This window comes from Netta rufina (genome assembly GCF_964035555.1).
Source record: "Netta rufina genome assembly, chromosome: 9".
NCBI classification, from domain to species: Eukaryota; Metazoa; Chordata; class Aves; order Anseriformes; family Anatidae; genus Netta; species Netta rufina.
This window is the reverse complement of record NC_140132.1, coordinates 9,494,516-9,512,890: the sequence shown is the minus strand read 5'-3', so window position 1 is coordinate 9,512,890 and position 18,375 is coordinate 9,494,516. Positions and strand designations below refer to the sequence as shown.

Genomic DNA, 18,375 nt, shown 5'->3' with positions numbered 1-18,375 from the left:
CTGCAGACTTTGCGTGACTACCAGCACCCTCCAGGCTTCAGGGAGAGGAAGGCATCGGCGGCGAGGAGCACCACGCTCACACGGGGGCCATGACACAGCACGGCACTCCCTCTGTCCACCAGCATGAGCTGTGGCCCCGGGCCTGCTCCCAGCAGGGCTGGCTCGGGTAAAGAAGTGCCCAGCCCAGTGGCAAACACACAGAGCCCACACCACGGCGCCTTCCTGCAGCCCCACTGTGTGGCTGTGCCACGGGGATGGGACAGGGCCGCGCTTACCAGCACACTGAGGCCACCGCCATTTTAGGGCTGAGAGGAAAGCAGGCAGCAGGCGCTGGGGTTCTGGCTGCTTCTGGAAGTTTCCGTGTGGCACCCCCTCTGCCTGGGGCTTTGTGCTTTGGCCCCAGGGGCAGGCAGCCCACAGCTCCCAAACGGGCTGTGCCAACGGAGGCCTAGTGGTGAGGCATCAGCTCCTTGCCCTGCCACGTGCCCCAGGGTGTGCGGCAGCCATTTCCTTGTGCATGGGGACTGAGCTGCCAGTACCCTGCAGCTGCCATGAGCCCTGAACAGCCTTTTCAGAATGCTCGTGAGGCACTCTGTCACTTAAAACATACCTGAAGAGCTGCTCTTGCTTGTCCAAGATAAATAAAATTTGGAGCTGCAAGCCCAGTCCCTTTGGAATTTGTCAGCCTCCGTCATGCGGCCCCCACCTGTGTTTGAGCTGCGTGATCAGGGGGAGGGAGGACTCCTTCAGCAGCCAGCTGTGAGGAAAAGAAACAGCTGAGTGGTTCAATCTAACAGTTCAGCTGAGGAGCCCTCACATGGTTACAGCAAAAGGCACCAGGCTGCATCAGAAGGCTGCAACAGCCTTGCAGCATGACCTTAAGTAAATTACTGCAAAGTTTCTGGGCTTTCGCTCCCCTCTAAATCAGGGCAACAGTATCAGCATGCCAAGGGGAGGCTGGCAGTGCTGCAGCACGCAAAATTGGGAACTTGGGAGTCGAGTCTGCAGCAGTAGGAACTGATGCAGTGCTTTGTGCCTGCTAGCAGTATTTATAAGTTTCACATGGTTGGGCCTCCACTGGCTTGAAAGGGATTACTGCTGATTTTCACAGGTGCAAAAAAGAAAACCCAAGCAGCACAGCTTGGAAGGTATATATATAATGCCTCTAGTTCCTCCAATGTATATGGTAGAAGCTGTAGAGTGTAATGATGCTCAGGTAAAATCATATTATTTGCTACTTTTGCATAAATAAAGTTTAGGTAGTCTCATTTAGGAAGCAGTAAAGCATTTGTAATTCTCCACTTTCCTATCCCCTAACTTATTATACTACTTTCACTGTATCTAAAATAGGTGCAGGTCTCCCTACCATGATTTATTTCAGTTCTCTAACTGAAACATTCAGAGAATGTTTATAAATTGCATTTGGTGAAAGTACTTCTAAACGTGAAACAAAAAACACTTCTGTTAATTACTCTGTCATAGTTGCTGTAACAACCACCACTCGCTGCCTGCAAATCTGTAAACTGGCATAACTGTGAAAAAGAAAACTAAGAGGACTGGACAGTATTAAAGGTAATTAATCTAAAAATAATTAAATAAAAAAAAAAGAAAAAATATAGACTTTAGGAGTTTTCAGGTATTTTTGTAACATTGGCTCACGTGTAACAATAGCAATAAACATGCTCTGCAATTCCTTCTAGAATATTTCTGTTAAGACTCTATTGTTTTAGTAGACAGCAGATATTCTCCATAAACTCCACTGGCAGCTGCATCTCTGTAATACAGGAAGGCAAGACATACTGCACTGAAACAGCATCCAAAGGCCAATGCAATGACGACACACACAACAGATGCTCAGTTTTAGGGTTTATTTCATCTGCTAACATTCATTCTTGATCTAGACAAAAGCAATTAGATGATTATTTTCTTAATCTATTTTTTTTTTCTTGTGGAGGAAAAGAAAAAAAAATCTTTTAACACTTTTTTTTTTTTGTAAGATGTTATAAATAAATATATAAAGCTTTAAGTGTTACTTGGTTCAAATTGAACAGTTGTCGTTTATTTTTTGTTAAGTTCCTGATGTGGAAAAAAAAAAAGTGCAAACCATACACATTCAGCCGAACGGAATGACTCCAGCCACAATCACTTCTGGAGAAGCTGAATCTGTCTGATCTACAATATGGAGGATGGAAGGTGGGTGGGGGAAACAACTTACTATATTTTTACCCTCAGCCACATAACTCCTAGCAGATAAAAATGGAGTTCCCTGGTAGGTAAAGCATACAAGAAAGGGGGGAAGGAAGAAAAGAAAGTTCTGCCTACATTGCCCTTTCCCTTTCTTGTGCAGATTGTACAGCACAGAGGAAAGAAGAGACAATATAAAAGCTTTAGACAAAAACATGAGAATGAAAAATAAAATCAGCAGGAGGGACTGGTGAAAAATCCTACGGCTGTTGCATGTTTGCCTGGCAGACTACAAACAAACACAGAGAAACTTCACATTGAGAGACAGTGGGGATTTTTGTCTTTTCCTTATGGAAAAAAAAAAAAAAAAAGATGGAAAGGGGCAATAAAAATAAGTTACATCATATTCCAATATGTACAAAACAAATCATGCTCAGTAAATCATTTGAATATAAAATTATTCATTATTGTACAACTCTCTCAATACAGTCTGCAGAATAGACAACTGGGGAAAAACAGGGAGGGGGAACTGTGGGGCTTTGAGGGATGAAACAGACTAATTTGCAAATCATGTGGCTTTTTTCAGCTTGCATGAAAAATTACAAAGAATACCATCACCTGCAGCTGGGACAATACAGGCTTTAATATCCACGTGCTTATCAGGACTGCATTAATCTTGGCAAGAACTGTAGATGGGACAAAACAAACAGCCACAGATAGCTCAGACTGTGTGCGCAGACACAAGCTCCACTGCCTGCCTGCTGGTTTACCTGGGACTGCTGCTAAATGACCTGTGCTTTAACAGCCTGGCTCTATTGCTGATCAGGCACTGAATCCTACAGTCACTTCTGCCACTGAAATATGAGCTGATATAAAAGCAAAAACAAGAACAAAAAGGTGACACATCAGCCCTGTGATTCGAATCCAGCAAATACATTGAGTTGCATTCCAAGCTATAGCCTTGGAAATACAACATTTAGTATACTCTATGTTGCCAATTGCTGTAGCGCTACCCAGTTTTGTAATAATTCAGAAAATTTTGTGGGATAGGAGGGGTCTGAGTACCTCAAAACATGAATGAGAAGCTAGAGAAGCTTCCAGCCCCAGGATACATATCTACGTCAGGCCCTGTTCTTTTACAGTCTGTCATTACTTCCTGTAGCTGTTCAGTGGTCTCTGTGAAGTGGTTTGATGAGCTCAGTGACACATCCACTTCCTAACTGATGTGCGTTCACACTGCCACCGAGGTGGTCCTTCTGCCTCGCTCATACGCTCACTGCTCTTTCTGCTCCTACTGGACAACAATGGAAGAAAAAGCTTGCTGGGATCTTCCTTCTGCTGCTTCCATTTCCACCCCTGTTTTGTAGGCAAGTACAGGACTATTGGGTGCAAAAACATCAACCTCAAATGCTCTCCATTTACTCCAAAATGCTGGGCACAAAGGGTGAAACTCAAACAAGCCAGAAATTCACACAGATCCTTTGCTGAGAATTTTTTTTTTTTTCCCCAATGACTTTGAACCCAGTGACAGCCTGGGTCTACAGCCTTACAGTCTGTCCTGTATTTGTGACCTGGGAAGGGTACAAGGTGACATCTGACTGGGAAACTTTTGAGTAGGAGGCAAACTCCTTCAGTACAACTAGCTGGAATGAGACAAATGAGCAATAAAATGCTTTCTTCTGCAACAACACCTACCAAGCAGTCAAGTTCATTGTTTAGGTGTCTAAAAGCAAAAAAGACCTCTTCGTTCTTAGCGCTGCAGCATATGTTGTCCTTTCCACCTTCCTGAAGCAGGAAGGGAGTCTGCTGGCAAATCCCCACTCATCGCATCACCCTCTGTTGCAGATGTGCATGGGTCTGCACAGCGGAAGGCAGCAGAGGCTAAGAGCTATCATCTTTGGCCTGGTACCAGGTAACTGCTTATCCAAAATGCTCACTCACACTAGTACTGCTGGTTCTGTAACCCCTTAGAAATCCCTTACACAGTCCCAGCTCTTCTAAAGGTTCTTCATGGGGTGTCCCTGGAACACAACAGAAACACTGTGGGGATAGACATGCATCTGAGTGTCCCAGGACCGTGTAAAATCTGAATTCAGGAGGAACCATTTGTGGTTGGAGGAGATGATCTTGGAGGTCTTTTCCAACCTTAATGATTTTATGATTCAAGCTCCAGTGAGAGACTGGTCACAACCTTGCACCTGCCTTCACTATACCCATCACTTGCCTCTCCTGACCTGGATCATGATGCATTGAGTGGCCCCATGGAGAAACACCTTATGTAGGGAAGAAGGTGTTGGTGTGTCTGGAAGTCACAGGAAAAAACATTTTGGGAAAAAGGGGCACATATTGAACAAGGATGTACTGTCTGGCCACTACTTCTGCCAGAGTGCCTTAAAGCCATTGTTCTCTGTTCATTTTAAAACTACACATACAATTTGCATGTTGTTGTAGCATCAAATAATCCATCCTAAACAAAAAAATAAATTGTACCACTTTAAACTGTAGTACATAAAAATCACAAAAACAAACAGACAAACAAACAAAAGAACTACATTCACATTATGTTAAAAAAGTTCCCTTAAACCCACTAGAGGAAGAAAATCATGCCAGGTATGCCCTGCAACCTATGCTCTTGCAGACAGAACTGAAAATAAATCAAAGTGTGGCATACAGCCTTAAACAGACCAGTACAGCAGTCAGGGTGTGGGATGGCTTTTGGGTCATTGTCTTCATTTCTGATATTCATAGTTAAAATTTGTTTCAAAGTGTCCTATACTTCTCATACTTTGGAGTACCTCTTTACAGAGAGGCCATTTGCTTTCCCAATGTACAGATGGAGAAACTGAGGTATTGGCCAGGAACAGGATTTGAATTTACAAATTCCTGCCTCAGTGCTAAGCTGAGGTCAGACCTCCTTTTGTGGGTTGAAGTGAAACTGTTAACAAGACTTTGCAGTTTCATTTCTTTTGCTTGTTACTGTAATATATTACAAAGAAAACAGAACAAGGTCTTCGACTGACACGCTTCTAGGGTCAGAGGCTGCCTCTGATTTAGAGAACCCTGCAGACAGATCCATTAAAATCCAGCTGGTTGCTCAGAGCCCATAACACAGAAACAACTCAGGTAAAATGGGCCCAATTATGATACTGGTCCTGATCATACACAGTCCCATTTACTAGCACCCTTTGGTAGATGAGAGCAGAATTTGGCCTTCAATACAGAATGGTTCTCAAAGTCAGTACTGGCATGTGCTGTACTGCCCGAGTGTCCACAGCGTGCCCTCTTCTGGAGCCGCACCGACGGGCACTGTGAGCATGGCTTAGCTGCAGTAACTATTTGTGCACGATGGAGCTGTGACACAGAGAGCACAGTGAAAAGCCTTCGGGTAAAGCTGGAAACTGTGCATATGAAACAGTTACTTTTTATATCTAGCGTATTGGTTTTGTGGGTAAACAGCCTGTAAAATTGCATTTTTGAAATATAAACGTTTTCTTTAGTTACAGCAATACATAAAAGTGCTGGGAACTACCAAACATAGCTCCTCCCAGTCTTGGAAGTCAGAGATGAGCAAATGGATTTGTAATACCTTCTGCCCCCAAGCCAACAACTGAAAATTGCTTCATATTGCTTCCCACAACTCAGCTAGGAACAAATGCTTATGGCCAAGCATATGCATCTCTGGAAGCAGGGGCCATTTTGTAATAAAACCTTAAAGACAGTGACAACCACCAGCAAACATTGGTAACAGGCGAATGCACGAGTAACAACATCTCACTGTGCTTACAGATGACCATGTGCTTGAGCACTTTGCAGCACCAGGATGCAGACCTGAGCAACATTCATCTGAAATCAGGAGGATTCTTCAACTTCATTGGACTGTGGATCAAGTATGTAACAGGATTATTTGAACCCAATGTGCTTTTTGCAACTTCTGTTCTTAAGTTTTTAGTCAGCTTCACTCTTCTGGAGAAGAACATCTCCAGAAGGAAGGTGTATACCTCGGGGTGTACACAGAAGAAACAAGGCAGCTCCTGTGCTTAAGGTGGCTCCCTCCTTTGCAAACCTCAGTGTGAATTTGAAACTGTTGGAAGCAGGGTACAGAGGCAGAAGAATTAAAATACAGAACAAGCAGCACTGCAGCGGATTTGTGTGATTGCGTGATTTTTAGAGAGATGCCAAAAAATGACACACTAAAGCCGAATGTATCATCTCTCTGCCTCTCCTTCTGTGATTTCAGTGCCATAATTGACCCGCAGTTACCATGGCCTTTGAAAATCAAATCATATTCCATTTGATTCATATTTTACCCTAGACAATAGCTGGTTCAGGACTAACAGGCTGAGTAATAACGGGGTGAGACATGAAGCAGGCAAAAACTGCTTCATTTCCATGCTTCCAGCCAAACAAAGAAATGCTTGCAACAGCAAGAAAATAAGCCATACTTTAATTTGGTGAGTGGGAAGAGGAATTAGAGAAGTCATTGTTGCTCTTTGACTCAAAAGTCAGTAAGCAGAACTTGGTTAGACTGTCACCATACTGGAGGATTAAACTTACATGGGTCCCTAAAAAACAGCATTAAAAGAGAAAGAGCTCTGCTTTGAAAGTGGTCTGAGACTAAAAAAACATTATCCATGATTCCCGTTTCCAGTTTTTTGAACACAGCTTGTTCGTTTAAAGCAAGAGCTGCAGAGCAGGCACTCTGCCAAAAGACAATGTGCACTGTCTCATAATTAATTCAGACCCATAGTCAGAAATTTTTACAGCTCTGGAAGAGAGCCCCATCCTATTCCCACTTAAATCAGTTCTAGTGACTTCACTGAAAGCAGGCTTATGGCCATTATCTCTTGACACAACCAAGTAAAAAATAACTTAATAGTACAGGTATGGGTACGTCTGCATGCTTGTTGCAGTTCAGCATTTCACATAGCAATGAACAAAACAAAATCACCCCCTCATCATGTTGCCATTAATGACTGATTATTTGCAGGGTCTTCCTGAAGACCGTCCTGGAGACTTGTCCTGCAGACTTACGAGGCAGTATTGCTATTTCACTTGTTCTCCCTTTCTCAGTATGCAGGATAAGGTTTTCATTTGTTGTTAGCACATTATACTGATGAAGGCATGAGTGGCAGTTGTGTAGGGTGACATGATGGCATGGGGCTGCATGTTGGAGCCTATGTGGAATTTGGTTGGCTTTGAAATTGTTTTGGGACCTGTCTGTGAAACAAATCTGGGAGCTCTGTGCAAGAACTCCCTATTATTTTTATGAAGTTGCATATGAATATGTGATACCAGTGCAATGTATCAAAACCACTGTGCTAAGTCCGTATCCTAGGCCACAGTCAATTTGATTTAATGTTTCTTATCCTCTGATATTTTTCTTCTTTTATTCTTATGGTGCTCTACTTTCTGGCAGTGGCTGCCAGATGAAAATTAGCGACTGCCCTTGTGCTTAGATCACAGCCTGACACATCCTCAATTTAGTCACTGTTATCATTTACTTACAAACAATGCAATTCCCATCCCACCTCCAAAAACACCCACAAAATAACACCGCAATTTCCTTGTTTTTTAATGATGTATCTTTATATCATTACGGCTCAGGAGACAAACAGATTTAAAAAATCCTACATCTGACATTTGTGTTTGAATTGTGAGGATAAGAAACATTCTTTTGTATTTGGCCTTAAGAGTGGGTAACCGCATTTGTGCATTTTTCACCTCTGTATTATAATGTTGACTGTTTTTTTATTTTTATGTATTTATTTATTTTTTTTAAGAATCTCACTGGTCTTGTAAGAAACAGTAAAAAGACCCTATGTTTAAGGAAGCAATCTATCTTCTGTTTTACAGACTTGCTTTTAAATAAAATATTTTTCTGTTGTTTTGAAATTTTACTTCCATGATCTTTTATATGGAAACCCTAGAGTATCATTAATATAAAAGTCTGCCTAGGCTACCACTTTTCTATAATATGGCTCATGTAGTCCTCAGTGGGCAAGCGTCCTTGCTCCTCGGTCTCTTCCTTGGGAAGTGCTTCATTGGACCGGTGAAGAAGCCTCTCTTCCCGATTCTTTATCCTCTGCTCCATCCTCTCTAGCTGCCGTTTGTACTGGTAGCGCTGCTGGAAGAGGTCCTTTGCATAGTCATAGAGCTGCATGTCCAGGTCATTGAGCTCCTCAATCCTCCGGATGGTGTCATTATCCACCTCCACCCCTCCTGCCCTGGTGCTGTTGTACTGCATAAAGGGCCGGATGAATTTCAGATTAAAAGTTCTCTCAAACAGGTACTGAGTCTTTCTCTGGAACTCTGTCAGGCCAAAGAAGGCCATGTCTTTGAGGTTCTTTTTTGCGCTGTCCAGCAGGATCTGTGCTCGCTTGTTCTCTGGGATGAAAGACATGTTGTAGCAGCCCACTAAGCTCAAGTCAGCCAACATCCTCACCTGGCGGTTGTTGGCCAAATTATACGGGCAATCCATGAACTCCTGCAGTGTGCAGCCTGACCAGTCTGTGCCTTCATAGCATGACGGCAGCTCTTCAGGAGTTGGCGTCCTGCCATCACACATGTGCAAGGAGGTCTTCCAAGTAGCTCCTCGTTGGACATGACGCCATTCGCTGAGGTAACGAGATACAGGGTCTCTCAGCAGTGTGATGTAGTAAAATTTTCTACAAGAAGAAGAGAAAATAAAATTAATGCTCTGCTAGCAACTAGAAAGACGCTTGAAAAAATGAGATCCAGAGTAAACATAAAAAAGAAGAGTAAATCAACATCAGAGCACCCATTCCACTGTGCTCCTGGACTATTTTCTTCTTGCAATCTCTCTTACTAAGTACTGTGTGCAACATTAGATCCATGTTTCTCATCTTCATTGCCCACCGTTTAGTCTTGCCAATCAGTATCTCTTTCTCCAGTGCATTCCTTTCTAGCAACGGATTGCAAAGTCAGAACAAATCAGCAGGATTCAACTCATATACCAACTTCAGAGAGCAGCTGCAACTTTAGAAACTTCCTGGCCTTTCACACTAGCACATACTCTCTGACTGAACCAAGACCTGCTCTGCAGGACATGCCCATAACTGCTCTGTTTATGAGCTGGGCTATCATTTTCGCTTCATGTAGCTGCTGACCAGGACACCTACTGCTTGACTGATCTGGCTGCCAGGCTGAAATCTGGGAGTCTGCACTTAGTAGCAGGACACCACCACAGGAACATAAGTGAAAAATAAAGATAAATCAGGAATGCAATATGCTTTGTAGAAATAGAAGGTGTGAGATGACACCCAGAAACAGAAACAGTAGAAACAGTTTATTGTTTCAGATATGGTGTTATCCATTCAAATTTAAGAGAAACTTTTGATACATGTGACTTTTGATACAAGACAGTCAAGAGGAAAACTGGTAATGAAACCCACAATGATCCGAGCAGTCCCTTGAACTGAAAACATGACAGCTGCTGCCTACAAGGAGACCACCTGGCTTTGGCCCACATTGAGCCTGGATAAAGTTATGGGATTGATAATGATGGCAGTTTGCAACGGCCCTCTCCAGACAGAGGGAAATGGGATATATATTTTTTTCCTTAAATGTCTTGGGACCATCATGTCTCCAAGTGTTTCTAGAACAAGGAAATACCTTCTCTAGTTGCTGAAGTTGGCAAGGAATTAAATCCACATGTGCTCCCAGTGCATGGGGCTGTGTGACACTGCACAGACAAGAGCATCACGCTTTGGCAGGTTAACACACACATCTATAGGCTACTGGAAATACTTTATATAGGGGGTAGCAGCAGAATTATTTCCCCATCAGAAATGCATCTTTGGAATGCTGATATGGCTCTCTGCCCTGCCAGAAATGCTTGAGAGAACTGAGTGTGATGGCCATTATGAGAATACTGCACAGTTTTCTAACTGTGCAGTTAGGAAATTTATTTAATTTTTAACTATTTTTTTTATTTAATTTTAAAAATTAACAAATGGCTGCTCTGGCTGATATTAATGCACCTACGTTTTCCTAACACCTTCAATATTTTTCTTCCCAGAAGTAACCTAAATTACTGCAAAAAGAATAATTTGATTTAAAGAAAATACATCAATGACATTGCCCGGGAAGTCTGATTTTAAGGAATGCTTGCTTTCCCAAGTTATTATTAATTTACTGAAGGTTTGTTCCAAAGCAGGATGTTTTGGTCTTTTCAACAATGGTGATGGGTGTCAACACGGGCTCCAGCTTCTCTCCTCTTTTCTGCCTTCATAACTAGGACTGCTAAAAACATTTGCTATTTTTGGAAAGTTTTCCGTCTCTCTTCATAGCAGGGGTATCACACTGTCTAGTAATACTGTCTAGTACACTGTCTGGCTACAGGGAGAGAGGAGAAAGAAGGGGAGCAGAGTACATAACAGAAACACTTCCCTTAAATTTATCTCGTTTTCCTGCATTTACACTGAAGCCTGTAAGGGTTCAACTACCCAGACTGAGATGCAGCTATGAATTATATAGAGAGTGCTAAGAAACCTCTAACAGATGGGAATAAAATATGACAGTGGAAGGAAAAGGGAAGCAATGATGAATGCCAGATGTTCGAGTGACAGACATTGATGCTAAACACTACCAGCATTTTTTTGACTTGTGAACTGCACTGGACTTTTTATTTACACCAATGTAATCCAAAGGTTGCATTTTTTCCTGAAGCAGGTCTAAGCCAATTTTTATTATGCTGCTTACACAAGCAACTACAAGTTTCACCTAAGATCAGGAACTCATTTGTGACACATCCAAAGGCACAGGAGGAACTGATTCCTGTTCAAGCGTGCCGTCTATAGAAGTATGGATAGAGGAAAAAAAGTTTTAGTTTCTGCATTTTGTTGACCCCCTTTAAGAGTCTGTTAGTAAATCAGATTAACAAACATCATACAGAACTTTTAGGATCCATTGAAAGAGGGACAACTTCAACATGAACTGTAAAAAGGTGAAGAAGCCAGTATTTCTTTCTTCAAACCTACACTATAAAAGCTACTGTTGAGGTGATGCACTGGTAAATATTTTCCCATGAGTGAACACTCTCCAATATTCATTTTAGTGAACAGAAAACACAGAAAACACAGCACTTTCCCAGACCTGTCACATAGAAAAGTGCTTGAAGATGGAAGCTGGCCTTCTAATACAGAAAGATGTATCTGGAATATATGCAGCACAACCGGGCATCTCGAGGTACTTTGGGAAGTCATCCCAAAAGGGTATAAAATAAAAGTATTTAGAAAAAAATAACAAAACAGAGACCACAGTGCAAAATAATAGTTTAAACTGCCTAAGTTGAGCTGCACCACTGACATACAGAAATTTGTGCTCCTACAGCTGCATTCAGCTTTCTAGAAGGGCATTGGTTTCGGAGGCAAAGGTTCACTCAGCTCTCCGGGAAGCAACAGCACATCTTTAGGAAGACTGGAGTCTCAGGAACCAGAGAGATAAGCCACTAGAATATTAGGTGAATGACCACGGCAATATTCATCCAAGAAAATCCTTAAGATACTTAGGTTTCCATTCTCGAACTGTAACTTGGGAAATGCAAGAGAAAAATTATATATCTCTCTAGAGTGCATCCATTAGCAGCATCATTATTAACATTGTGAGCCAGAAAGTCAGGAGAACTTAGCGCCAGCATGGTTGAGAACACAGGCAGTGCCGCTTGTCAGCAGTGGTTTGATATTTATGAGGAACCACATGACTAGTAAGTTCTCTTTTGTCATCAGAGATAAAATAAACCCATAAACTACATGGAGCTGTGAATGCCCCTCCTTTCAGCATGGTGCCCCAGACAGCTACTTAACTTGAGTATTCCTGAAGACTTATTTCAGAAGCATGGTCTTCTCCTAGTCCAGATGGTTCCACTCAATACTGCCTCATAAAAAAAAAAAATCAACCCCAGTTTGGTCATGCAATGCCAACTCTCACGGGCCTTCCTGGAGTTAACAAGTTTGAGAAGGAAAATGGACATTCTAGTAAGATATTTTCTTTCTTTTTCTCCCTGTGAGAAGCTGGACAGAACAGCATCACTACTCTTGTGGGCTCCTCTTCTACATATCCATGGGGTTGTGAACCCCAGAAGAACAAGGAAAAGCAGAAGCTAAAGTCACATCTCTGCTTTTCCTTGCATTATCCTTCCTAGGGGTCCCACTGAGAAAATCCACCTGAAGCTTCTTGAGGCCATTTGCAACTTCAGAATTGCAACTCTGATGTGTATGCAAGCTGCACAGCTTTGTCTGAAGAAAGAATCACTAAAATATTTATTAAACAGAGCAAAATGTAATCATGTTTTTGGTAAGCAAGCCTGTCTTAGAACTGAAGTTTCAGGGAGAAAACAATGCAGTATTGCAGAGGACAAGCAACCTTGCAGTTGTAGTACACAAACGAATTCAGTGAACTTGAGTTTAAGGATCCCTTCTGTCAAAGTTACTCTGTATGCCCCTGACAAATCTCTTTCACTGTGCCTCCATTTCCCATGTGTCAGGGATTGATAATGTTTCCTTTGTCTATTTTGCCAATTTGAAACATAGCATCTTTTGGAGCAGGAACGATCGCCTTCAATGATTATGCAAAGCCCCCTGCTTCAGCATGGATTGAGGTCAGATGACAATAGTTAACTGAAGGCTATTTTCATGACACAGGCATCAGGGCAGTGCTGTCCTACAGATTTCCCACCCTGGACCTCTCATTCCCTTCTCACATCGCAGCACAAAGCAGCCTCAGTTTGCCAGCACAGTGTTTTGCAGGGCCATGTTGCAAATGCAGTCACTGAGCACACCTGTGTTAAAAATACCATGCAGAGATGAGGGAGTGGCTGAAGCCCCTATATTCTGCCCTAATTCCTGTCAGCAGCTTCCTCAGCTAATGAGGGGGAAATGAAGCCCTCCTTCCTGTAAAAACAAAACAAAACCAACCAAAACCAACACTCCTCTTTTGCTAATAACCAGTCAACACAATTCTGATAAAGCAATAGATTCTCAGTAGATACTACTGTCTTTCTTCAGCTCATCTACTTTTTCTTATACTTCGTAATACACCCTTCTTCCTTCCCAGTACTGGGCTCTGAGATCTGCCAAGAATCGCTTATTTGACTGTGCAATCCCCTGTTCTTTGCTGTGATTAAATGCTTCCCTCCCACACAGCCAAAAAATCTTATTTTTTATTTCTAAAGGTTCTTCACTGAGCTTTCAAGTGTCCCTCAAAGGAAAAACAAAATCAATAACAAGGCCTTCCTGAGTACTGTGGTAGCCTTCCATCAGATAAAGAGCAAAATAATGATAGCCACTTCCAATCATCCATGCTTCATCCTCCCTGTTGGCGGGGGGAAGTGGAAAGGAGCTGCGTAGGTCAGCTTCAACCATACAACCCCAATCTGTCAAAGCACCATGCCCTCAGGCTACAATTTTTCCACTGCTAAAAAAAAATACAGGAAAAAAATATCTTTCTCTGTCCTTGCTGAATTAAGTGAACTGAACAGGGTGCCTGCCAGCTCGCAGGACTGAAGAACATTCCGTTATATTTAGAAAAAGTAGTAATGTCAAATTTGTGGCTGATTTAAGGCATCTTTGTAAGCCAAGCCCATGTATTATGCACTTCTCAAATCATTTGTGTGGGTCCTTCTCCAGCCCATCTCAGCTCTCTCTGTGCACAATCACCAGAACAACGTCTGCCTCCCTCCCTCCAAAAACACGAGGAGGTGCGCCTACCTGCCTCTGCAGCGACATGTGAGGGAAGGAGCAGGGCAGTCAGCTCCCATCCTGAGATCACTTAAACTCTTACCTTAAGGGGGTTATTAGTTAACTGCTATATCCCTGAAAATGGACATTGCCTCCTAAAGGAGCAGTTTCAACCAGAACTTACAGGTAAGTAGTGAGTTACGGTGATTCAGACACCTCAACCAATGGGTGAGCAGAGAGTGTGGCAGATGGAATACAAGAAATTTAAATTTGAATTATAAAGTCATGCTAAATGCTTCCTAAAGGTAACAGATGCACGGAAATCTGCCTTACCCTTTTGCACGGAGCCGCAAGGTGGCCTTCCTGTGGTGTGGGACCGCGGCGCTGAGGAGCGCTGAAGCACCCCACTCAGCAAAAGCTGCCCAGTGCCTGCTTCCTACCAGCGCCCCGGGTCTCCACTTACCGCTGTTAAAGCCCAACTTGGAAAGGCTCCACATACTTCCATTTTTATTCTACAGTCAAATTTCTGGCATAACAAAACACACTCTCAGTTCGAGATAGGAATTTAATATATGTACAATGATTACTTCCTTTGGTAGCAAACAGCCCTCATTTTCCTCAGTCTATTTCCTCTCATCTGGTGTTCATTTAAGACTCTTCCTGCGTTTCATATACAATAAACTCTTCAGCCCTTTAAAGTCATAGAAAACGAAGGACTACCTAAAACAAATGAAGAAACAAATAAACAAGTCTCTTCTGTTCCCCATGTTTAACTAAAGGTTGCCACACAAAACAGCAAAAGCCAAGAAACTTAATAGCAAAGCCAATCCTCCAGCACACACACTATGTAAACACATACTTAAACGTTTCTCTTTTCCAGTAAACGAGGGGAATGTCTATACAGCAAGTCAACGCTTGCTTTGGTAACTGGGTTTGTTTTGCCTGGTTGTGTTTGTTTTGCCTGATGGTCTCCGCTCTTGGGACGCAGCTGTACTAAAAGCTAACATGTTTTGAAAGACAACAACCAAGCCCTGCACCCAGGGACTCCTCGAGGGTCTGATTTCACCGTGGGCCAGCTCCAGGCCCAGCAATGCCCAGGCCATGCTGCTGCCGGCTCACTGCGACCTGGCGGCCAGCAGCAACCCTGAGACTGCTTCAGGAGCCAGAGGAGAGGAGAATACCCTCATGCTCCAGATGAACCTGCGTGCTTTTCTTCCAGCCTGAAAAATGAACTCTCACAGACTCCCTCAGCTGGATGCAATCCAGCACAAGGGTTTCTATACGCAAAGGAGTGAGTTTCAGCAGGTAAAATGGGGTCTGTTTCAACCCGGCTACCTCTTCTTGTGAAGGAAGCAGAGCTGTGGGAAGGCTACACCTCTTCAGAGTTATATGAGTGCCACTCTGCGTGAGGATGCTCCAGAAACTACTCGAGTGCTTCTCCTAGCCTTAGGTATATGCTGAGCTGCATCTAACAGGTCACACCAGCTCTGAGAAGCTGATAGTAACTGAGCTGCACCCCCAGCCCTGTTAAGGACACGGGGGAGTAAGAAGGGCCTTTCTCCCAGGCTGGTTTAAATGCAACTTAATGAGAACATCTACTCCTCTGTCCCCAGTACAGGTGTTTTGAGGCAGATTCTGGAGCCTGAGGCAGCCCCGGCAGAGCCGCCTGGCTTCACAGCGCCTGCTGGGAGCTTTGGGCCCGTGTAGCCGAGGCCTGGCTGGACCACCAGCAGCCTGCACAAAGCGCCCCTCTGCTGCTGGCGGCCTTCACGCGCCGTGGGCAGGGCAGCCTCGCCTGCTGCCGGTCCTGTTCACAGCCACAGGCCACAGCATGCTGACACCTCCAGGGGAAAAATGGGGGAAAAATGGAAATACGTGGTCAGCTCTAACTCCAGCGGCTACAAGACTGGCTGAGATTTCAAGTAGATCTCTACCACATTATAGAATGCAAATGAACCTGATATTACTCAGGACTGGTCTTTCTGATTTAAATGGCTGTAGAGACAGAATCTATTACACACTTCTACCATTTAGCAGGAATTAAAACACATTATACCCATTATATGCACACTTAAAATACCAGTAGTATTTAACACTGGGTTAAAAAGATAATTTACCTGTGAGTAGGCACACATGAAAAGCCCCACCTTTTTTTTTTCCGGTTTTCTTCATAAAATGTGGAGGACTTTGAATGCTTTACAATCCTAGCTGACACAGCCTTTCATCATGCAGTGAAAGGTCACGCTGCAGTGCCAGCCAGGGAGTGTGAAGCTCGTGTGTGTGTGTACCTCTGTGTATAGGACACAACACATCTTTCTCGCAAACACGGTAGAAAAGATAACAGAAGCTGACAGTGAAGGAGACAAAAGAACAAGCAGCAGCTCAAGTATTTTACAGAAGAATAACCATCCCTCAATCAGAACAACTTGAAACACGCTCTCCTTTTGGTCTTTGAAAGACAGGCACAGGCTGAGTCACAGCTTCAAAACCGCCAGATCGATCCCAACAAGATCACCAGGGCCTTCCTCAGCACGGTGGTGAAGAGAAACTGGCAGAAACAATACCAAGGAAAGCTGGGCTACCTCCTCCAGCTCCAGAGACTGCCAAGTATGCAGGAGCCGTGTGCTGGACCTGGACACCCTGCAGTGATCCAGCCTTTATTTTGGAATCTGATAGGAATAAAAACGCTGGGTGTCTGCACGTGCCTCTGAGCATGCAGTAGCTGCAGCATAGTAACTGCTTCATATGAAGCATCTCTGTGCAAAGCTGACCTCCAAAGAAAGGTTAAAAGTGCAAAGAAAATAGTTGGAATAGGTACATATTCCTTTTACATATATATTCTTCTGAATTACAGTGGCAAAAGCTGCAGGGCTGGAGTGAAGGAACGAAGGCTGTAGGTCAGCCCCAAGGGCAGACAGGTGGAACTGCAGTTTGTTTGAAAGCTGGAAGGAGACGTGTAGCCTTGATACCCACCTTGGGAGTGGCGGCATGGCATAGACTATTCCAGATTGATGAGATACATGATAATAAAAGGGAACATTTTATGTCTGGAATCACATGCAGCATCAGGATAAGCATGGTTGGATATTAATTCCTTTTAAGCCATCAGAAGCAGACACTTTAAGGGTCACTGTCTCCACAGATGTAGTGAAGATGCACTTCTACCTTAGATCTCAGCATTGCACAGTTTTGATACTCACTGTATTCATAATATACTGCTCCACACACAGCCCTAGCTCGGATTTGTTAGCCATATACCTATCACTAATAGGCTTTTACTGAGAAAACAAATATGGCCCTATCACCCTGGTGTCTCATGACTATTTTATATCCAATTAGCAGAATAGACACAGACTACGAGTTTTAACAATGTCTCTGCTTTTCAGTGAAATTGAGCTGGTCTGTAAGCACATGACATCCCTGTTGCACTGTCTCTTGCAAATAAGTTAATCTAAAAAAAGATACACGACTTGTTACGAGCCTTTGGAATGAACTGCCAGTTCATTTTTCAAAATGACAGATGTGATGAAAATTGGCCAAAGGCTTGAAAAAAAAAATATGGGGGTCACGGTGAGGGGAGCAGCTGGGGGCGGAGAGGAAGGCATTCCTGAGCCCTCTGGAGCCTTCGGCTCCTCTAGGACCCATTAAAAGCTTATGTTACTTGCACCGCTTATAAACAAGCGCTTTCTTCTGCCATCATAGCCTTTCTCATATCAAGCGTTTAGGAAGTGTTGACTGCCGTCTTCTAGGGAAGCAAAGCACCAAAAAATTGTGGCAAGTTACAAATCAAACACTTCTTATATATTTTTATTATTTTTCCCAAATTAATTTTCCCAAATTTCAGGAGGTTTGTTGTGATTCTTAAGTGACCTTTGCAAACCAACTAATCAATAGCACATCTGAATGGTGACTGACTGCGCTGGTAAGTTTCACTGCCAGAAAAATTACATCAATACTGGCAGAGGACAGACAGCAGAAATGTGGACTGCAAGCACATGACTATTTTTTGCATTCTTTTCCTTTTATTATTACCCCTGCTGTCATTTAGGTAGGAAATTTTGGGATGAAAAACCATTGCTGTTCTCCATAAAGAAAATTTTTACTCCCTTCACTTACTGAGTCTATCACAGAGACTTTCATTTTTACTGGTTTTAACATTACACAAAATACAGATTCTAGTAACAGATTACAGCCATATTTACTATAAAATAATGTGTTGGAAGGATACTTTACCCATTCATTCTTTCACTTTCTTCCTGTTAGACACACTGAAATCAAGTAAGAAACAAATCAACTGCTGGAGAGGAGAAATGAGAAATTCATAATGAGACACTGAACTTTTCATCCCCGTGTCAGAGATCAATTTGCACCAGATAGGGAGCATAAGATAGCAGTTCTCTCCTTATCAGTAGATTGTCTATCAGGGCGAATGCTGTCCCCTTACAAACTGCCAGTACAGGCTGCCGTACTACCAGGGAGGCTCAACTTCAGTTTC

General features: G+C 43.1%; 1 protein-coding gene across 1 annotated transcript in view; it reads right to left on the bottom strand.

Moving 5' to 3' along the window:
- Window positions 1-5,272: 5,272 nt before the first annotated feature.
- HS6ST1 (heparan sulfate 6-O-sulfotransferase 1) overlaps window positions 5,273-18,375 on the bottom strand; it is a 186,235-nt gene continuing 173,132 nt past the window's right edge. Inside the window, exon 2 of the mRNA XM_084292222.1 lies at window positions 5,273-8,849. Within this exon, the coding sequence (XP_084148348.1) occupies window positions 8,141-8,849 (709 nt within the window). The 3' untranslated portion in view covers window positions 5,273-8,140. The remainder of the gene's footprint in view (window positions 8,850-18,375) is intronic.